The 23,311-nt window shown below is 26.4% G+C and overlaps 1 protein-coding gene across 7 annotated transcripts in view; it reads left to right on the top strand.

Moving 5' to 3' along the window:
• LOC107442807 (dystrophin) overlaps positions 1-23,311 on the top strand; it is a 238,478-nt gene that overhangs the window by 209,251 nt on the left and 5,916 nt on the right. For all 7 annotated transcript variants that reach the window (XM_087157549.1, XM_087157551.1, XM_087157550.1 and 4 more), the window contains 19 exons: positions 2,477-2,649; positions 3,722-3,990; positions 4,120-4,283; positions 5,998-6,132; positions 7,478-7,703; positions 10,070-10,130; positions 10,214-10,275; positions 10,985-11,059; positions 11,157-11,361; positions 12,514-12,602; positions 13,911-13,990; positions 14,349-14,426; positions 15,821-15,987; positions 17,150-17,261; positions 18,398-18,606; positions 19,447-19,494; positions 19,618-19,687; positions 21,088-21,179; positions 21,320-21,563. In XM_087157549.1, coding sequence (XP_087013675.1) covers positions 2,477-2,649; positions 3,722-3,990; positions 4,120-4,283; positions 5,998-6,132; positions 7,478-7,703; positions 10,070-10,130; positions 10,214-10,275; positions 10,985-11,059; positions 11,157-11,361; positions 12,514-12,602; positions 13,911-13,990; positions 14,349-14,426; positions 15,821-15,987; positions 17,150-17,261; positions 18,398-18,606; positions 19,447-19,494; positions 19,618-19,687; positions 21,088-21,179; positions 21,320-21,563 — 2,559 coding nt within the window. The remainder of the gene's footprint in view (positions 1-2,476; positions 2,650-3,721; positions 3,991-4,119; positions 4,284-5,997; positions 6,133-7,477; positions 7,704-10,069; positions 10,131-10,213; positions 10,276-10,984; positions 11,060-11,156; positions 11,362-12,513; positions 12,603-13,910; positions 13,991-14,348; positions 14,427-15,820; positions 15,988-17,149; positions 17,262-18,397; positions 18,607-19,446; positions 19,495-19,617; positions 19,688-21,087; positions 21,180-21,319; positions 21,564-23,311) is intronic.

The following is a 23,311-nucleotide window of genomic DNA, read 5'->3' as shown; positions in this document are numbered from 1 at the left end:
ATAACGAATCGTTTTTCTATGAATATAATTGCCGTTTGTCATTTCCGCGGCACTGTTAGAACGGCGATATAAATGTTTAATTTAGTTAGTTTTGTTGATAAAATTTAATAAATTGTAAGATGACTCTGTTTTCTAGACTTCTTTTTTCTTTCAAGCCCGCCTCTTCCGCATTTTGCGGTTTGCGGAAGAGTTTAGTTGTATATTTAATGTGCTAATAAATTTTCTGTGTATGTACTTGATCCGAATTTTAACGAATTAATCTAAGTTGATTTTTTTCAACCACTACGTTTAAATAGGTTAAACAGTTTAAACATGTTTATAGCATGATTCCAGATACTAAACCTACTAGTTTAGCATTCTTGCTTAATTATCGTTCATAAACAATAACTTTCTGACATTTCTAGAGTATAATATTTGTAACTATGTTCTAACTCAGCGGTTCTCCATATTTTACGATTCCGGGATCCTTAATAATCGAGCATCTTTTGGCGGAACTCCAAGTTAGTAAGTGAAATTAGTAAACTTTGCATATACGTACTTAAAAAAAATATAAATAAATAAAACTGCAAATTATTTTTATTATATTTAATGTGAGGAGTGAAATTTATTCAGTCATCGTTTTATCAATAATAAATAGACTTACAATTATAGAATTTATGTCGAACAGTTGCGTTTGCAGGACTTGTATGGCATCTAGACTAGTCCTGAATTTATTATTGGTATTTCATAAGCTGAAAGCAATAAAGTACGCTGAATTATAGTTTTCAAAAACTACTGTTATAAAAGTTTAGGGAAAAAACTGTTAATCTTTAAAAAAAAATAGAATTTGAAATTAATTAAAACAAGTTGAGAATGGTTGTCAGATGAACATAATTCTATATTCTAGGATTTGATCATTTTATATTGAATTCCAAATCAAAAGCAATTTTTTTATAAATGTAAATTCTTTTTATAACTTATTCAATATATTGTTATTGGATAAAATGTTTTTAAAAAAAATTGCTACATCTTTTTTTATTATTTCATTTAGATAATCTCATAAAAATAACCCAAATATCAAATAAATGATGATTTAATGTTTGGGTATAAACATAATGACAGGTTTCAAAAATCATTACTGGTTTTAACTTACAGTTTTTAAGGAGCACCATTTGAGAACCACTGTTCTTATATTGAACTTAACAAATTAAAAAAAAAAAAAAAGAATTAACTGTTGACCAAAAAAAAGTTTAGAAGTTACCCTTTCAATTGGCAGAAAGCTTCATGTTTGGAATCAGTAGAGGCAAAGCTTTCCCTCTATTTGCTTATTTATTTCTTTTTTTAAGCTCAAATATTCAATAAATAAGTTTAAACGTGAATATTGCAAATGAAAAGAACTGTACTGCGTTTATTTTTTTTCCTCCAAGTACAAATATTTCAACAATCTGTATTTTGTTGGCTGTCATTTGAATGAAAGAATATGATAATTCTAACTGATAAATTAAAACAATATTTGAATAACATAATTTAAAATTTATATGTTACCCATTTGTCTTCGCTCAACACAAGTAAAATCATTGATATTGTTATTAACTTATTAGTTTCATAATAATCATTTATTAATTATTTGCATAATTTAAATAGGTCGTTTATATTTTCCAAAGCTAATATTACCATTTTCTACAAGAAATTAGCAAGGGTTAAAAATTTCTGGATAAAATGTAAAAAGTAGTAAAAAATATATATTTCTTTTTATATTTTTGAAAGAGACTGAGAATCTAGCAATTGTTATTTTCGTAAAAGGTCACCTGTAAACAGGAAATCTCTAAGATGTAATTTTCAAGATTAAAATAATCAAAAAAAAAAAAGTTTCAAAATTTACACATTTAAGACATTTTTTGTTGCCGATTATTTAATGATAATAATAATATATATATATATATATATATATATATATATATATATATATATATATATATATATATATATATATATATATATATATATATATATATATATAATATGAAAAATAATACAGATTTATCAGTTACATGAGAAGAAAAAAAATTATTAAAATAAAAATATTTTAAAAATTTTTTAAATTTTTTCTTATTTATCTTATGAAAAAAGTCTAGTCTTTCTAATATTGTATCAATATAGCCAAAGACAAATATAATTATTTTACATTGACTATATTGATGCATTATTAGAAAGCACTCCCATTTTTGCGGTTATAATTGTGTGAGCTGATGCAGAGATTGTATCTTTTCACTTTTTTGTTTTCTTGCTTATTAATATATATTTTTTAAAATTTTTTAATTAATTTTTTTTTAATAATTTTTCTTCTCTTTTTATTAATCTTTATTATTTTCTATATTTTTCTATATATTGATGTACTATGTGTATATGTATAAAATTGTACTAAATTTCTAAACTAATTAAGCTTTTCATTGTTGAAAAATTGCACAATTTTTTACGATATGTTTTTCTTCTCCAGGATTTGCAAAGAGAAATCGAATCTCAAAGGGACCTTCATCAGACGTTGAGTGAAAGGAGTACTCATTTGTTGCAAAGTCTTGAAAGTCAAGATGATGCATTGCTTTTAGGACGTAAACTCCAGGAGATGAACCATCGATGGAATGCTCTGAGGTTAAAAACAGTATCTCTTCGGTAAGGCTTGTTTTCACATCTTCTCACTACTTAGTATTTTTACTGATCCTAGCAGAATTGTGTACTGTGATCACCACTGATGAAATCACAGACATCATAATAAAATAGCAGTATCATTACCATATGAAAGCATGTTAAAACTGTTCTTTAATAAAATCAATTTCACCATTTTATAATATCAAGTTATTGTATGTTGAAAAAAAGAAATGTTTTTTTTTTCCCTTCTTAAACTTTTTTGGGAGATGGTTGTAGCGTTTAGATAGAAGATTTAAGTCTCAGTGATGAATTAAAAATATATAATCAAATTTATTCTTGACATTCAATGTAATATTGAAAGTTACAAAACTTTTATGATTTTTGATGTTGATACTTAAATGTCAAATGATGTTGATACTTAAATTTCGAATTCTGATAATCAATAACAATGTGCTTACATTTTAAGTTCTGTGAATATTCATTCAAAAAAGGCATTTAAAATATTGTAATTGATTTTGCTTTTAGGGTTTACGTTAAGTTAAACTTTGAAACACTTTTTTTTTTTAATTATTCGTTTTAGGACAAATGTGACACGCAATATTGTATTTTTGTACAAATTTATAATAAAGTTTTTTACTGCATATATATAATTGTAGTTGCTTTGTCTTGAATTGCTGTATTTGTAATTGCTGCATCTTTAATTTTATCCATCCACACATAGCATTTTAAGAAGTGAATTCAATTAACAGGTAAAAAATTTCTTTTCAGCCTCATTTAAGACATGGCTGAAAAAAGTTTAAGTTTTCCATGTACCTTGTACATTCATCTCGATAGTTAAGGAATTATGAAATGAATACATTAAAAATATCAAAATTGTTTATTATAGTTATTTTTTAGCAAGAAACTTTTAACATAATATGTTTGGTTTATTTTAAAAAGTTTCTTTGAGTTCAATTTTTTTGCAAAACAAGTTTGAGTATTAAGTTATTTTTTGTTACTTTTAAAATCACTATTTTATCTATCTGACTTTTGTCTATAATTATTTCAGCTGTCTTGTTTTTTAATGACGCTTAATTTTACAATTTCTTTCTTTCAGGAATCGTCTTGAAAGCAGTGCTGATCAGTGGAATCAGCTTTTGCTATCCCTTCGAGAACTTACAGAGTGGGTTATTAAAAAAGAAACTGAATTATCTGCTCAACCAGCTATTGGAGGTGATGTTGGTTGCATTGTCAAGCAGCAAGATGAACATAGAGCTTTCCGAAGACAGCTTGATGATAAGAGGCCTGTTGTTGAAAGTAGTCTTTTAGCAGGAAGACATTACGTTGCTAAAGAACCACCACTTTCTGATACTAGTGACTCTGAAGGTTAGTGACTGTTGCTAGTTACTCTGACAAAAGAATATCAAATTAAATAGCTATTGTGATTCAGTAAATTTTCTTGATGTTTTTTATTTACTTATTTATGCTAATGTAATTAACTTATGTATTTTTTAGCTAAGGAATTTGAATGTGATAGTCGAGGTTATCGTAGTGCAGAAGAACAAGCTAGAGAAATAACTAGGAGTATTAGGAGAGAAGTTAAAAAGTTATCAGATAAATGGAATGGCCTTTTGTCTAGAACAGAGCAGCGTCAAAAGCGATTAGATGATGTTCTTGTGGTAAGCTTGTCTAAAATATAAAGATAGGTCTAAACCTATCTTTATATTTTAGACAAACACTCTAAACAGTATTGCCAAAATATTTTCGTTCTTATTGATTTTTCTGTCTATAGCAAATTTCAGGGATGCCCTAATAATTATTGTTGATTAAAAACTATAATTATGAATTCGATTTTGACTCCAAAACTGGCAATCACAATGTTATGCTTGAAAATACTTATATTTATTTATTTCACTTTTTCTATACAATGATTAATATTACTATCTCAAAACATCAAAGACATTACTCATTTAACAACTATTTCAATGATTTGATTTCGGTTTTGTTTGTGAATTAAATTATGTTTTTATCTAATTTTAAAGTTGCATAATATATTTAAGAAAATAGGTAATTCTTGTCTCATTTTAACTAAACAGTTTTCTTTCAGTTATTGGAATATTTTATGCCCCTATTTTAATTCCCCTTAAATGTTGATTAAATATTAATGAATTTTCATTATAAAAATGATTACATTCGTTTTGTGCTTTTTCATTTGTATTGGTCTCTTTAAAGATTGCAACATTTCTTACAGTACCGGTATATTTTATTTTTAGTTTTATTATCTAAAAACTAGAGTATCATACTCTAGAGTAGTCTTTATGTTCTAAACAAATTGTTATTCAAGAATGAAAAAAATTTTAATTGAAATTTTACTCTTAAAATAGTTGTAGAATTAATTTGTAGTTGTTTACATTTTTTGATATTGAGCTTGCTTATGCACATAACTATATTTCTTGAAAATTTTAATGCTTGGTAGTTTTTAAAAATATTCGTATCCCTGTGCCATAATAATAACAAAGTATTTTTGTTTCATTTTTCCTTTTTGTGGCAGAGCATATTTTTCCTTTTAAATATTCAGTTGTCCTAATATCTGATAAAATGTTATTCTTTAAAGTAACAATTACTAAATGTATTGCCTATTTAAATTGAAGTCTGAATCAAATTATAAAATGAACTTATTCATTCTTGTCTAAGTCTTGCTTCTGCATTTTATGTTCGCATAATGCTATCAACTACTTCTGAACTACTTAATCAGTGAATATAGATTATTTTTAAGATTGAATCTGTGTGAAAATAAGAGTAGTTGCAGATGAAAGAGGGTTTCAGGGTCCCAGGAAAGTTACTTACTAAATTGAAAATAGAAATATGATGATGCATACTTATGATTTAACTATAAGGATGATAGGCCATTTTATCAGGGCCTGCATATCTCATAGGACAATATGTTACTTGCCTTGGGTTTCAAAATTTTAACATCAACGATCTTACTTCTTGGATATTTTATTTTAATGTTAATTTATATTAAAAAAACCTAAAACAAGTCTTTCTACATTGTGTTCTAATCCCTAATAATTTCACTAATGAAACTTAAAAAATCTTAATTTCCGTGGACAATTTATCTAGTTTTGTGTGTAGTTTTTTTAAAAACTTTAATAATTTTAGTTTTGCTTAGAAATGAAAAATTGCTTGTAGTTCATCTATTGAATTTATTAGATTTTTGACTGTAATATGCATTTAATTTATCTTCCTTATATTCTACAAATAAATAAATGCTATCCATCTATAATAAGTACAATGTATTTTTTTTCCTCACTCTAAAATTATTTCTTTTTGACAGTGATAGATTAAAGTGTTCAAGAAACTTCTATATAATAGTTTTGTTTCTTGTTTTAGAAAATGCAAACTTTACAAAGAGCTATGGATGATTTAAACACAAGGCTACATTCTGCTGAAAATGCTAAGTCAAAATGGCCTCCAGTTTCAGAATTTGTGCTCGATCAACTTCCCGAACAAGTTGATGAATTAAAAGTAAAACCCTCTTCTGTACTTTTGTTTTATTTTCTACCTATTTATCAAGTAAATTTGTATTTTCTATGCAAATGATGTACTTAAACTTTCTTTTACAAAACATTTAATAACATTATTTTCCTTAATAATATGCTGAAATATGTTTTGTTTTTTATAATATGTTTAGTGTTGTAATCTTATGTCTGGGGTTAAGCTATTATGCTCATCTTAAAACTTAGCTAACTTTTTTCTGGCTTAAGAATTTTGTCTTGAATTGTTATGTAATATTTGTAAAGAATACTTTTTCTGCCGTATTGTACTATTCATTCTTCAGAAATAAGAAGTTGAAAAAAAGTTAATTTAAACATGTGTTAAATTTAAATTCATTCAATTCATGTGATACTCAGTTTTTCCTACTCTTTTTTTTTCTTTTTTTTGTGTGTCATTCAGTATCATTTATCTTATGATTTGTTTTTATTTCAATGCTGTATTAAAATTTGTTTATATGTGTAAATCCTGAATTTTTTGTCATTTATATGTTTAAATAGCAAATTATACCATACAAACAGGTTACTCTTTTTGCAATAGCTATAAAGGTATCTAAGAAAAAATATTTATGTTAAAAAACAGACTGACTGAAGTAAATAATTTTTTTTTTTTAACGTAAATTATGTTGTCTTCATATTTGAATTATTGCTGTATCAATCTACAGTAATGCCAACTACATGTTTTATGTTAGTTTCGCTGAAAACATGTTACATATGAAAACCATTTGCTGTAAATTTATTTTTACGTAAATATTTTTATGTATATCTTGTTATAGCTATCACAGCACTAGTAATTTGTTTATCTAGTATAATTTGTTAGCACTTAACTGTAAGTTCACCTGCAGAATTACAGTGAAAACCTATCATAACTATAGAAAGGCTCAGTTTTTTAAAACCCTCTTGTTTTTAGTAAAATTTTTGATCTTAGATATTTAGAGACAAATCCTAGTTTAATTGCATACTAAGAATTTATTTTTTTATCTAGTAATTTGAAGAAAATTTTTTCATTCTGTTTTAATAAACTGTACTTGTTTAGCTTTCTACAATTAAATGTGTATTAAAGCTTTCTTTTCTTGCTTTTTTTTTTGAAAGACTAAGACTGAACTTAGATTTATCAATAATATTTCATTTCACTAGAAATGCTAATAGTGTTATAGAAAACTACTTGAGACTACAGAAAAGTATTTCGTAATTCCTTCTATTGTCTATTTAAGTATTTTTCTTGGGACATAAATGTTATTATTCTACTTTAATTTAATTGATTTATTGTGAAGTTTATTTGGATTTTTTGATTTAGAACTTAACTATTTATATTGTAGGCATTTAAAGATAGAACGGCTCCCTTACAAATGCATGTAGACGAAGTGAATGAGGCAGCTGCTCGAATTACAGGATGCAATGTTTTGCTATCACATTCCAATTTAAATAGACTGGAAGAATTGAATACCCGCTGGAGACTGCTGCAATTAGCAGTGGATGACCGTCGCAAACAATTGGAGCACTGTTTAATTGATCAAGGATCGGCTCAGCAACAATTCCTCAGTGGTATGTTCTGATGAGTCATAATTTATAAAAGAAAAATAGCTTTAAAAAACTGCTTAAAAGCAATGCTTTTTTAAAGTTTTGTGTGTGTTATGCACTATTAATATTATATTGTTCTAGTTAACTGTTTGAAAAATATGTTTTTAAATTTTAACAAAACTTTAGTATAATTATAGGATGGAAAAGTTGGGAATAATTTGCTTGTTTTTATTTATTTGTTCCTGCTAAAGATATCAGAAGTAAAAATATTTTTATTCAGATTTTTTAAAAAACAAAACGCAAATTTATTATTAAAATTATATTAATAAAATTACAGAAGAAATGAATAAATACTTAGGATAAACGTGTATAAGTTTATGTTCTTAATTAAGCAGTTTCTTTGCTTGAAGCAGTTTCTTTAATTCTTTGATTGAAATGGTTTGTCACAAATATATAAATTAGAGTTTTATTGTGCTTCATTCATTTACATTCATATTACAATTTTACGCCAATTTGTTTAAATGTTTGTAATAATTAACGCCAATTGTTTTAAAATGTAAGTTAGTATTTTTCGTGAACCTTTTTTTAAAATTTTTTTGAACCTATTTCTTGTGAACCTTTTTTTACCAATTTTGAACCTATTTTTTGTGAACCTTTTTTGAAATGGTTTGTCACAAATATATAAATTAGAGTTTTATTGTGCTTCATTGATTTACATTCATATTACAATTTTACACCAAGTTTTAAAATGTAAGTTAGTATTTTTTGTAAACTTTTTTTTACCTTTTTTTGGACCTATTTTTTTTAAACGTTTTTTTACCTTTTTTTAAACCTATTTTTTGTGAACGTTTTTTGAAATGGTTTGTCACAAATATATAAATTAGAGTTTTATTGCGCTTCATTGATTTACATTCATATTACAATTTTTTTTACATATTTCAAGCATAAGGTTCTTTTTTAAAGAAATTGTTTTGTATGTAATTGTTCAGCATATATTAGAGGTTTAAAGCTTGTTTCAAATATCTGTCTGGTATTTTATTAGATATGACCCATTATCAGTAAAACTGGTGAAGCAAATCCAAACTGTTTTGAAATATTTTACCTCAAATACTATAGTATAAATAAAATAATATAGTATAATACTATATATAGTCTAAACACATTGAAAACAGGTTAGCGTAATGATAGCAAGGGCTCCTTTAAATTTTTCAAATATCCGATCTTACATCAGATATTTGAAGAACAAAAAATCATGGATGAAGGTTCAAAGTGACATTTTTGTAGAAATGTCACTTTGAAGGTAAGATATTTTTTGTTTAACTATGGAACATAGATATACTTTGATTTGAATAAATAAAAATACTAAGTGATGAGTATTTTTTAATGAGGGTGACAATTACGTAGCTGCCAATTCTACTATTTCGCCAGTTGCTCCTGGTCTGCTGGTTTTATAAAAAAACTGTTTTTTGTACATTTGAGAAAATTTCCTAAAATTGAGTTAATTTCCTCGAAAAATTCCTACTGAAATAAAATTTTTGGACAGATTATTGCTTGCTTGAGTAGTTAAATAAGTATTACTAATACACAATGAATGTACTCTCATTTATAAAAATCAGTTTAAAACTTTTCTTTTGTTCTTAATTGCTCTTATTTTTATTCAGAACTCTCTTTTTGAATTGCTTGAAAAATCTTTTAACTATCTTTAATGAATTAAATGCCTATTACTTTTCAAAATTATGAGTAAACATATTACACAACATTTCAAGTTCATTTAATGTCAATCATAACTAGAAAATATTGCACTCTTTCTATTTCATTGACTTTAAAAATCTCTTCATTTCCCTATGTGTAGAATATTTAGTACATTATGCAACAATTATCTTGAATTTATGTTATTTTGAAAAATCTACTGGATTTTTTTCCGATCCATGTTGGTAGCTATGCAATTGTACATGCGTTTGACAATAAATTGTTGGCAAGGCATAATCTTTTATTTCCTATTGTCACTGTGTAAATCTCAAGGTAAATATATTCATATTCACTGAAATGTCATTTTATGATGGCAAATGATGAGCCTTCATCCGCTTCGTTCTTTATTTGATCTGTGACAACATTTTTTTATAGTTTTGTTAGCACTTTTTTTTGTTTTTTTTTAATAAATGTACATTTCGTTTCTTATGAGGAACAGGTTAAACATTTAGATCAAATTTTTTTTAAACTTTAATTTCTGTCTCCCCTTTTTTTTATTTCTTTTACTGAGTTTCACTGAAACATGAAGTTTGTTGCAATTCCAATTGTTGTATATGTCAAAGAGCTCTGAATATTTTTACACAAACTATCTTGCATTATGGAGAAAAAAAACATATGTACTAATTTTAAGTTTTTTTTAGCATCAGTAAGCCATCCTTGGGAAAGAGCTGTTGCTGGTAATAAAGTGCCTTATTATGTTAAGTAAGTTATGTTTAATATCAATTATATATTTTTTTGTTATTGTGGATTTTTATTCACAAGTTTTTTTAAATTTATTTATTTAGTCATTTAACTGAAACCACTCATTGGGACCATCCAAAAATGATTGAACTAATGGATTCTTTAGGTAAGTATTGATATAAATTTTTTGATTTCTATCTTTTTTTCTATCTTATATTTTCTATCTTTTTTTTAAAATTCTATCTTTGATTTCTATCTATTTTTTTATTTCTATCTTTTTTTAAAATTCTATCTTTGATATCATATCTTTTCTGAATGTCTGTTAAATATTTTCAAAATTCGTGAATATTAATAATTAGTAATTACAAATGCTTTAAAATATTTGAGACAAACTGCTGTATTCATTTTTCTGTAGACCACGAAAATTTTCTTCGTATAATGAAACTCAAATGAATGTAAAATTATTATTTTTAATTGTAGTTGCTACACTTTCGTATATATTAAGATTTAAGTAAGGTGTGTGATAAAGATTTTACTATAATATTTATTCATTAGGCACACATTTTAAAGGAATTCATTTCAATTTATTTTTCATGTTTACCCTTTTGTAATCTATAATGCTACTTCTTAAAGTTAGATAATGTGTATCTTAGTGTTATCAAGTTAACTATACATTATTTTATTACAAGTTATATTACATCTTTTTTTTAATTTTAAATTGCTACAACAGTATCAATGGATAATCATTTTGATGTTCAAAAAGACTACTTTAAATCTTTTCAAGAATAATTTGTTCTATTATTTCATGAAAGACTTATTTCCTGTTATATACTTTAAAATCAAGTGATCTTAATATGTTATTCTTTACATTTTAGCTGAGCTAAATGATATTCGTTATTCTGCCTATAGAACTGCAATGAAGCTGAGAACTGTTCAAAAGAGAGTTTGCTGTGAGTTTATCTTTCTTATCTTTTTTTTTTCTTTCTTTCCTCCTTTTTGTGTAAATAATATGCTGTAATAATGTGCGATATGTTTTTATTCTTACAGTGGATATGGTGAATATGAATAATGCTATCAATGCCTTTGATCAGCATGGACTGAGAGCACAGAATGATAAACTAATTAGCGTTCCTGAAATGATAACTTGTCTTTCAACTATATATGAAGGCATAGCTACTGAAAATAATTCCTTAATTAATATTCCTCTTTCATTAGATTTGTGTCTGAATTGGTTGCTCAATCTCTATGATACGTAAGCATACATTTTTATACTCACAATTTATTCTTTATGAATATTGCTTTTTGTTTTTCTAATTTACACATTTTCTTATCTTTGGTAATTTATGTATTATGGAAAAGCTGTCATTGTAAGCACTGGTTTGACAGCACTGACTTTGTTGCAATTTTCAATGTTAAACTTTTGCTTTAAGTAAAATATATAGGGTTACTTCTTCTGTATTTTTTTTTATCTTGGGCAAAATTATTAAATAGTTTCAATTTAAAAATAATGCAAATAATTTTTTTAATATTTTATGATTAAATTGTCTTAAGTATCTGGTGTTTCTTTGTTTTAAAGACATAAATGCTTTATCTGAGAAATTATAAACTTACGTGTAAAAGATCTAACTAAATCTATATTGTTTAGCATAACTTAAAAACCGGACAATATTTATGTTGGCATTATTGTTATATTTCATTTATAATTATCCAGTTTAGTAATTGCCCTTAACATAGAATTACAAATTCGGCTTTAGTTCTTTTTATGAGCACAGCTTGTTTGAAACTGAATTCTATGGCAATAGTCCTATACTATGGCAGCAAACTCAAGGGAATCTAATTGTGTATGGCATCTTCTGCATTTCCAATTCTCTGTTGTTTGCCAATTCTCTGCCATAAACAAATTGTTGATTCTCTGCCATAAACAAATTGCTGATTATGGCAGCCATAAACAGAATTGCAGATTTTCTGCCATAAATAGAATTTTCTCACCCTTAAACAGAATGGCAGATTATTTGCCACAAACAGAATTGCCTATTCTCTGCAATAAGCAGATGTGTTAAAAAAATTATATGCATCATATATTTGTTTAATGGGGATGACTTGGAAGTCTAGGCATCTTTAACTCTCCCCTGTATAAATAATCGCTTTTTATTTCATATTTTTCGAGTTAGCTCTTATTCCTTATCCTACCTAGTTTTCCTTATCCTACTTAGCTGAATCTTCTTCTTATTCTAACTTTTCCTTGAGTAAATATTATTTTTAACCTTAGATTGCCTAGGTGTTACCCTAAAAGCAGTCTACATGTTAGTTTTGAGAAAACTAAAATTTCTTTGTTTTACTAAGCTATTTCACAGTTAATTTATTAAAAATATTATTATTAAAAATTGGTCATCTTTTTTTTCAGTGTTACAAGAACTGGTTATATTAGAATTCTATCTTTCAAAGTAGGCATTATTTTACTTAGTCGTGGAAGTTTAGAAGACAAATTTAGATGTAAGTATAATTATTTTAAATGAAAGTATTTTATCAAATTTTTAATTATGTTTTGTCATTTTGGATTAATTTCAGTATTTATTTGATTTTAATTGTAAAATATTTTACAATTTAAATGAAATTATTATTAACTTTAGTATCATAATGGTTTGCCATTTTTGAGTAATTTTAATAAATTATTTTTAAGAATTAATACCCCTGAACTTATTTTATCAAATAATTGTCATTTTATTTCTTTGCTTATTTGATTTATAGAAAGGATGAAAATTTATCAACGCAACTATTGTGAATAAACATTTCACTCAGTTTTAATGTATCTCTTGGCTTGTACTTTGTGATATTGGTTTTAATAGATTAAGTTTTGGCTTCACATATTCTGTTATATAAAAACACTTTTTATAAATATTTTATATTTACTCACAGAGTAAAATTATTCCCTTAAGTTATTTTATGACTTTATATTTAATGATCAGATTATTGTGTGCTAGCATGCATTTGTAATGGTTTAAAGGGATAAATTTAAATATGTTACTCAATTAGTCAAATGACATTCTAAGCTTAGATATCTGTCCAAAAACCTCTTTTCTACGATTAAGCACACATTTTTTTTCTCTTCCAGGTTTGAATTCTTGACTTTCAAAATATTTAGAATAGCCATAATTTGAAAATTCAGTTCATATAGTTTAGTCATGAAAAGATCAAAAATTTTGTATTTTTAATATTAATTTCACTTTTTAAGTTTTTCTCAGTATTTATTAAACTATTTCAAAATTTTTTAATATAATTATATTTACTTGAGGACTACCTAAGATCTGTTCTCTATAATCAAGAGGCACTAATGCTAGCAGTAGGAATCGTACAGGTTTTCGACATTCTTTGAAAATTCATGGACTCGAAACAACAGTAACACAATTATTTAACACAATTATCCAATAATAAGTTTAATGTAAAATATAATTTATTAAGATATTTTTTCTAATTTATATTTATTGTAATAATAAGCAAAAACAATTATTAATTATTAGGTGTATGAATTTTCAGATCCTTTTAAATGACAAAATCTAAAATTTAATGGGAATCTGTCAAATAGTTTCTGAACAACAGAATTTTCATTGTTTAAATACCATTTGACCAATTTGATCAAATTATCAGTACAGAAAATCATATTATTAGTTCATGATTTATTCATCTCTTTTGCTTTTTATTTGGCTTACTGTGCATCGACAGATATTTTTCCACTTGCCAGAACATTATTATTATATTTGTATGTGTATTTAATAAAAATATTGATTTTTTTTTTCTTTTTAGATTTATTTTGTTTGATAGCTGATGTAAATGGTTGTGCAGATGAAAGAAAACTAGGGTTGTTATTACATGACTGTGTACAGGTATTGCATATATTCTGTCCTATTTATGCAATATTTTCACTTTAAAAAGTAAAGTTTTGATTAAAAATGTTAATTAAAAATAAAAAGTATAAAAAGAGCAACTGCTTTTCATTTTAAATATTTTTATATTGAGATTTAATATTTTTTGCAAAAGTAAGCAATTAACTTAATTAGAGGTTTACCAGTTTCAATAATAAAATATGTATCTGAATCAATATTATTTGAATGGTTATTCTGAGAGTAATTATAATTCAAATGACATTTTTACATTGCCTATCTCAAATAGTTATTATAAGTTTAAATCTGGTTTTTGATTGATAAATTGCAGTAAGTCTAATTTAATTTTCTTATGTTTTAGATACCTCGACTACTTGGAGAAATTGCTGCCTTTGGAGGCAGTAACATAGAACCAAGTGTTAGAAGTTGTTTTGAAAAGGTAAATAATAATTTCTCTTTTATTTCATGCACAATATTTTGTTTTTAGGAAATGTTAAACACTAAATTGGTATGTTCTTTTGTGGTTAAATTGACAATTTTCAGAAATTGGTTTCTAAATTTTAAATTTAAATTTTAGATCAATTTCTTTTTCAAATGATTGTATAACAGGATCAAAGAGGTGTGAAAAGCTTGTTAAATTGTTACTAGGAAATGCATTTATTCAAATAGAGGAATGAAAGTTATTTGTTTACTTTAAAAATTTTTTTTGAAAGAAAAATATCTATTTGACCTTTTTATTGTGTATGTATTTTATTTAATTAGTGCTATAAATCAATTCTTTAGAATTTCTTTAGTACTAACCTGTTGTATCAACAGTTTAGAATACATAAGCCTAAACTTGTTGTATCAACAGTTTAGGCTTATGTATCAACAGTTTAGAGATGGTTAAAAAAACTGCTTTAATCTTCTTCAGCAATTAAAAAAATGATGATACAATTTTCTCAGATTTTCCTTTGCAAAATTGGAAAAAAAAAAACAATATTGTAAAAATATGCTAGAGAAGAAAGGGTATTTTATCAGCTATTTTATGCTTGTGGAAACTATTTTTCATATATGAAGCAACTAAAGTGGCTATTTTTAGAGTCTTGCCTCAGTGGCAGCTCTGTTTCGGTTTTCATAAATATGGAAATTGACATTACGTTCATGATGATAGTATTGATTTGTCCTGGCTGGTGTAAAATACTTACTTTAGTGTGATTGAGAAATAAGATAACAGATATTTTTTTATAATGTGTAAACTTTTCCTGTTAAAACAAAAAGTTTTTTTTTCAAAGTCCTTTGTCTTTAATTTGTATTCATGCCTTCAAACACTATATTTTCAATATTTGTGAAACACTAAAAAATATGTACACGTTAGGAATATAATAGGAAACATATTTTGTCTTGTAATATTTGTTTATTTTATTTCTTAGAGAACATAAAAGAGCATTAAGCACTTGACGAAATCATAAATCTTTTATCCTTTAATTAAATATTCTCTGCCGAGAAAGGTATAAAAGTACAAAGTTAAAAGAAGAAATTCATAATTAAGGAATTAGAATAACTAACTGGCTTATGTAAACATGAATAAATATATCTTTATAATACCTCATATTTTAATAAGCCATTTTTTTTTATACAAAACCATTTTGAACATAGGTATAAATTAAGTTCTTCTGCAAAGTTTGTCTCCTAAAAGAAATTACTACATTTCAAAAGTAGTTAACTACTTTTGTAATAAAGTAGTTGTAGTTCACTACAAAATATTTAGTTTTTCCTGACTGCTAATACTGTTTGAACTTTCTGTTTAAATTATGAAACATATCTGAAAGTGTTTGTTTTACTTCTTCTTAGGCTGGAAACCAGAAAGAAATTCAAGCTAGTCATTTTTTGACGTGGTTACAACAAGAACCACAGTCCCTTGTTTGGCTTCCAGTTCTTCATCGGATGGCTGCAGCAGAAACAGCAAAGCATCAAGCGAAATGTAATATTTGCAAACAGTACCCGATTGTAGGATTCAGGTATATCTGATTACTACTTGATGCTTTTCAAATAATTCCATATTCATAAAAAAATTTTTTTGATGTGCTTTTCATTCATGTCTACATCAAGTATGGAATATCTGTAGCTGCAGTTGATAATTTACGAACTTGAAAATTTATTTTGGGTAGGTGTACTGAAGAAACAGTCATAAACGCCATCCTTTTTCTTGAGTTTAAGACTTAAATGTAAGCAACTATTAATAATACATAGTGATTACCTTAAATGTATCCTTTTTTTTCTAGGAAAACAAATAAAACATAAACCTCTTTGCTGCACTAAGAAATTACTTTCAGTTAATACTAATTAATCATGATTGTATTAATTAAAAATATAAAATGTTTCATACTTTAACACTTTGTTATTTGGCTTTGTATACAATGCCTAAGTAATGTGGAAAATGTTTAATAATTTGCTTTTTAGTATTGAATGCATTTTTAGGTTCTTAGCCAAATTGTATATATATATATATATATATATATATATATATATATATATATATATATATATATATATATAGCACAATAAAAACACAAAGGATAAAAAAGTGAGAAAAGCAAGAGAATTATTAAGTTCTATTTACTGCTTATTAGGCTGCAAGTATTTAATATGTTTTACTTAATGTTCGCCTAATTTTTCATTTTTATTTAATGTGTTCTGTATTTGTTTAAATTTTTTTGGATACTCCTCATACTATTGTATTGACATATTTTGATTTGGCTATATTGATACAATATTAGAAAGCACTCATTTTTGCAGATGTAATTGTTTGAGTTGATGACAAGATTATATCTTTTAATTATTTTGTTTTCAGACTTTTTAATTTTATTTTTATATATATTTTTTAAAAATTATTTTTGATGTTTTCTCTAAATTTTTAACTTATATATTTTTCAATGTTTGCAGATGTAATTGTTTGAGTTGATGACAAGATTATATCTTTTAATTATTTTGTTTTCAGACTTTTTAATTTTATTTTTATATATATTTTTTAAAAATTATTTTTGATGTTTTCTCTAAATTTTTAACTTATATATTTTTCAATGTTTTCTATTATTTTCTGATTTAAAATCCATTTTATTTTTGTATTTATATGATAAAGGGTGTATAAGATGTTTAATCATGTGTTTTCAAATTTTACAGATATAGATGTTTAAAGTGCTTCAACTTTGATTTATGTCAAGGCTGCTTTTTCTCTGGTAGAAAAGCAAAGAATCACAAACTAACACATCCCATGCAAGAATACTGTACTGCTGTGAGTTGTTTTTTTGTTTATGTATTTCGTTTATGTATGAATATTATATCTTCTGCTGTAAAAATATGTCTTGGTTATTGAAATATGAATTTAATACATGTCATAGTTTATCTAACAAATAATTCACTTAAAATTTATTGCCACTCCCCCCCTCCCTAATTATTCGATCCTTGTTACTATGAAGATTACTTTGATGATCATCAACTAAAGACTTCACTTTGATAAGGAATTGAGTGACAAAAACAAAACAGTACACTGAAAGGGAAGCGCATTTGGGTGTAATTAAACTAATTGTTATAACTGTAGTATCGAGTCTGTAATGGCTAATTTTATCAAAATAGTCTGCCTTTCTGAACAATAAAACTTTATTTAGAAATGTTTTAAATAAAAAGCGACATAGTAGTTTTGTTTCAAAAATGTGTTGCATCTAAAAAAAACTCTCTTTTATTAATAATGAAAGTTCATGCTGGGAAAGGCCAACTCTTACCTGTTTGCAAACTAACTTGACACAATCTATGCTACTTTATTAACTTTAACTCTATTGTCCTCTAATCAATGGTCTGTTTCAATGCAGAAAGTAACTTTTTGATTTATTGTCATTTAACTTCTTTTCAAAATCAGCTCCTTAATTTTTATAGAGGTATCTATTTTGAATTATTAATTTCATATTTTTTTCAGTGTTAGTAAAGTTCTGCTTCTCTTAGATATATGATGCAGTTTAAATGGTAGTTTGAAAACTTGTGTGTAAGGTAAAAGTACTAAAAACATTTTCAACAAGGTAAAATAACTAATTAATTTAATGTTTAAGTCACATTTTTAAGCATTTGTAGGTCAGTTGTATTTGTAGGTCAAGAGATATTGTGCTTAAACCTGAGGTTAATGTACTGATAATGTTCAGTCTGTGCATTTCTTGTCATTCTTTTCATAACTCGAGTCAAATTCTTTCTGATGCTGATAAAGCTAATCTTTCTCACTTTTGTTAATAAAATGATTGACTTTCAGACCACGTTTGAGGAGAATGTCAAAGGATGATGTACTGCTTTTGATTTTCTTTTCATGACTTAGATCAAAATTTTTTTTGCTACTAATATAACCAATCTTCCTCACTTCTTGTTAATAAAATGATTGACTTTCAGACCACCTCTGGAGAGGATGTGCGTGATTTCACCAAAATCATGAAGAATAAATTCAAATCAAAACGTTACTTCAAGAAGCATCAAAGGCTTGGTTATCTTCCAGTTCAGACTGTACTTGAAGGTGATGATCTTGAAAGTCCAGCGCCATCGCCCCAACACACTTTATCATCTCAAGAAATGCACTCTAGGCTGGAACTTTATGCAAGCAGGTAGAAAATTATTATTAATTTTTTTAAAAAACTAATATAAACAGTTGTTGAAAAGAATTTAGAATCTGGCTAATTGTATCACTCATAATGATTAATGCACTAAGCTTTAACTATTTATACATTTAGTGAAATAATTAATCGATCAGTTTTTACTAGTCTTGCAAGAATTTTTTTTTTGTTAAGTTAAAATATTTCCTTTTGTAAATATCCTGTCATAATTATATTTGTTTTGAACAAATATATTTTTAGTATTAATTTTGTTATTAAACTTTTTATTTTATAAATATTATTATATTATTTTCATTATATTTTCAATTTCTTGCATAATTTTCTTAATTTTTAATCAAATTGGAACACCCCCTCATTAAAATGTGATGTTTTCAGATAGATCTTTATTAACTAATCAATTATTTTCATAAATATAAAAAAATGGAAGCGAATATTCAGTAGTAATAAATTTTAACCTGTTTTCTTTGATTATTTTTAAGCTAATGTTGAGACCTCAATCTCTATTTTTTTTCTACTGAAATGCTGCAGTTGAAATGGTGATTAAAATAGAGGTTATTTAAGACTGAAAAATAAGTGTTTTATTATTAAGAGAAAAAATTATTAAAGAAAGTTAAATATTTTAGCTTCTCTGTAATCAACATAGCTATTATATCTATATATTTTTCATTTCCAACTTTATATTATTCAGCTTACTTTGAATTTAAGTGTAACTATCATTTAATTTCAATTATATTTAATAATTAATTAAACAATTGCTTTAAAATTTGACTTTTGATTTAATTTTACATTATTTTTCTCAAATTTAATTTATTTAATTGCTTTCTTTAATAGATTGGCAGAAGTAGAGTTGAGAGCAAGAAGTAATTCTACACCAGATTCGTAAGTTATAATACAACTATATTTTTAGATAAAGTGTTCTTACAGTAGTCTGATCTAATTTATTTTTATCAAGGGTGTACTGTAAAAAAGAAATTGTATGGATTTTCCCTTTTATTTTTTCAGAAGTGAAGATGAGCATCAACTAATAGCACAATATTGCCAAACACTGAGTGGTGAAATAGCTTTACCAGTGGTAATTGATTGATTTTCTTCTAATAGTATATTAAAATATTCTGATACTTAATTCGTGGAACTTTTCACCATGTTTATTTTAATATAAATTGGGTATTAAAATGAGTTTAAAATTTTTTTTCATTTTAAAAATACCAATTTTAAAATTATATTTGAGGATTTTAGTTGTAATTTTTTGTTAGGCTTTTATTTTCTATGTTAATAAAAGTTTTTAAATCATAGTGATTGCAGTTTGTTAAAAAATAGTTATCGTTTAATACCGCGTCTCCCCCGAAAGTTATGGAGTATTTTTCTTTAAAAAAGAATTATTGATGATTTGTGATTGTTGTCTCCATAAACATTTACACATTATTAGTATCAGTTTTTTGCATATCCGATATGGACAGATAAAGTATGTTATTTTTGGATCTCCTCCAAATTAACATACTTTGAAACTCTTGTCAGGAAATGTTGTGCAGCCTTAAACCGAGATCGATTAGGGCATGGACTATTAAGTGATGGAAGTCTTTAGTCTCAGGCTCTTTTTGAAGTTTTCATCTACTTTCTGATAAATTTTGAATTAAATTAAATATAAGAAAATCTATTTGATTAAGCTATTAAACATAAAAAGTTTGATTAAGTTTAAAAAACATATCCCTAGATCCGCCTGTAAGCAATCTCAATAATATATTATATTTGGCTCTCTCTTTGGAGATCTCGACTTAACATGTTAAATTTTTGTCTAAATTATTAAACCTCAATCACTGCACAAAAAATTCTATTGATCTGTAGGTTTTTAATATAAGTCCTAGTTCATCTCTAGCATCAGTTGTAGTGGATCTGCTGTTTTTGAGTTAAATTATTTTGTAGCACAAACATCAAAAAACATAATCAGTATTGTTTTAACCTTAAATTTGATCAATGTATACTTCAGTTTTGAAGATGCCCTAAATGTGTCCCAATCACACAAACACTTCATTTTTCATTTACACTCAAATGTTTACATTTTCATCAACATAATTTTTTTCAAGTTTTGTACTGAACTTCCTGTCCAATATGGATCAAAAGTATCCATTATCAGGGACCATGTGTAGTCTGTACTGAACTTCCATGTAGTCTTCCATGTGTAGTCTGTACTGAATTGTACTGAACTTCCTGTCCAATATGGATCAAAAGTATCCATTATCAGGGACCATGTGTAGTCTGAAAAAAGAATTACACTAAATCAGAGATTCTGACTCAACCAATCCTAAAACCAAATTGTCCTCTCACTTAGCTCAACATTTTAGAACAAGCTGTGATCTACTGAAGAAAAGCTAAAGTTTAATTAGTAACTTTTGTGACACATTTAGTGCATGTTAAATTGAATCTTTAAAATAAAATCGATTTAAACTGTATAATTTATTTGTTTTGTATTTTCAGCCTCGTAGTCCAGCTCAAATTATGGCATCCATTGACGCTGAACAAAGAGAAGAGCTAGAAGCAATGATTAACGAACTTGAGGAAGAAAACAGGTACAGAAAGACTGATTAATTTAATTATTCTCAAAGAATCTTTAAGATTATATAAGATACAAATAAATGTAATTAAAATTTAGAGATCAGTCCCTTTCTTCAGTGTGTCTTTTTATGAAGTTATTTTATTTTATTTACAGGCATTTGCAGTCAGAGTATGAAAGACTTAGAGGCTCTAGAGGTAGTAGAAGCGTTTCTCCTACCGTTACAGAAGAGGAGGAAGAGCAGACACCCATGACGCCCTGCAGAGATGAAGAAATGTTGGCTGAAGCAAAATTACTCAGACAGCATAAAGGACGTCTAGAAGCTCGAATGCAAATATTAGAAGATCATAACAGACAATTAGAAGCACAATTACATCGTCTCAGGCAACTCTTAGATGAAGTATGTTATTTAAGTGCATTTTTGCTTATGGTATTTTTTAAAAAAAAAGGAGTAAAATTTTTTTTTCTGCCTTTAGGCTAGGTAGATTCTTTAAGAGTATTTTTTAATTATTATTATCCTTGATATTTATGTATAATCTTGACACCGTTTTCAACGGCACGTTGCCAAATTTATTTTCACATTGTAATTGATTATAAATATCGTCTATTTATAATCAGTACAGACAAATATACAATACAAACATAACTTGATGCATGAAAAAGGAAGAAAGTATTAAAATTTGAATCACTACCAAACTTATTTCACAAAATTTTTTGACGTTGAATCGTAATTGTTTATTTGTTTTTAAATACAGAAGTATATTGTGTTCATTAACACAAATTTTTTATTTTTTATGACATGGTCACGAGTTTGAAAATATGCTAATACATCATCTTCTGTAGTAGGCATACCTTGTAAGCAAAGAAAAAAATATGCAGCAATATGCATCTTCACCAAAACAAAAATGAATGAATTGAGAGGGCTTGACTTGCGCAGCCCTTTAGTTATAACACGAGGTTATCTATTGTTATCACTAACGCAATTTTTGGCCCACTGTTTTCAGGTTTGAAGAAATCTGCCAACATAATACCTAAAGATTTTATCCATTAACCCTCTGACTGCTCAATTTTTGGAACGAAATCGCTTTAAAAATTGCATATTTTTTTATTGCATATTTCAAATCTATATATATTGGAGAATTGAAAAATGCATTTTTTTCTTTCTAGAAAAATTTTTTTTATGTGGATTTTTATCATGTGAAACTAAGTTGTCAGAAAAACTAATTTTAGATGTTATCACCAAAATGATTCTTTTTAAAATTAATTTCAATTGAATTACTGTTAATTTCTATTTATTGCATAATATAAAAAAAGTCAAATGTATAAAATTTAAGAATACATAAGGCACCGAGAAAGAAATACCTTAGAAATGCAGTTTAGTATGATAGAGTTTGAAGCAGGGTTCAAGGCAAAGTTCAACTTCAGTCTTTACACCAGATTGGTGTTTCCTTGCGAATTTTTTTGCCATTTGCATCTTTTCTTGAACAGCATACAGCACACTAAAATCGCTTTCAGAATCTGAATCAGGAATATACACTCTGTCAACCGCTGAACGTTTTCTAGCAGCCATTTCTGATAAGAAAATAGCGGCAAAATGTGAAGTTTGCACTGTAACACTACGCGCCTTCAAATTCGGCAATTTAGTGGACAACTAACGACATCTGTTGGTCAAAACATAAATTAAACATCTAATACTGCTTAAACAGGATGCGCTCATCAATAAAGGAAGAAAAATACATGTCCGCGGAAATCGCGAGATGAGCAGATTTTGCTACAATTGAGTTGCCCGTAGAAATCGCGGGATGAGCAGTCAGAGGGTTAATTATTTTTCAATCAAACATATCTGATTTTAAAAAAATGAAAGCAGTTTAGGACCAGGCAATTAGATTATATATATACATAAGGAAAGATAGAAAAATATGGAAGTAATCAAATATCTCTCACTGCAAAAGTAATTATAAAATTATCTATCAAGAATTATGAAGTTTGTGGAAATTTAAGGCTTCTATCTTTTATGTGTTAAGCTAATAATTACTTATTGTTTGTTATATTTTATTGGTAAAAAATTTGGATTTAATGTAGAATATCTTGAAACATTTGAGAATGGGTCTGTACCACAGCACTGAGCTTTTTGGAGCTTCTTCAACT

This window comes from Parasteatoda tepidariorum, chromosome 2 (genome assembly GCF_982258835.1).
Source record: "Parasteatoda tepidariorum strain Cologne lab strain chromosome 2, Ptep-v5.0, whole genome shotgun sequence".
NCBI lineage: Eukaryota > Metazoa > Arthropoda > Arachnida > Araneae > Theridiidae > Parasteatoda > Parasteatoda tepidariorum.
Note: the sequence above shows the minus strand (reverse complement) of the source record. Positions and strands in the feature narration are given on the sequence as shown.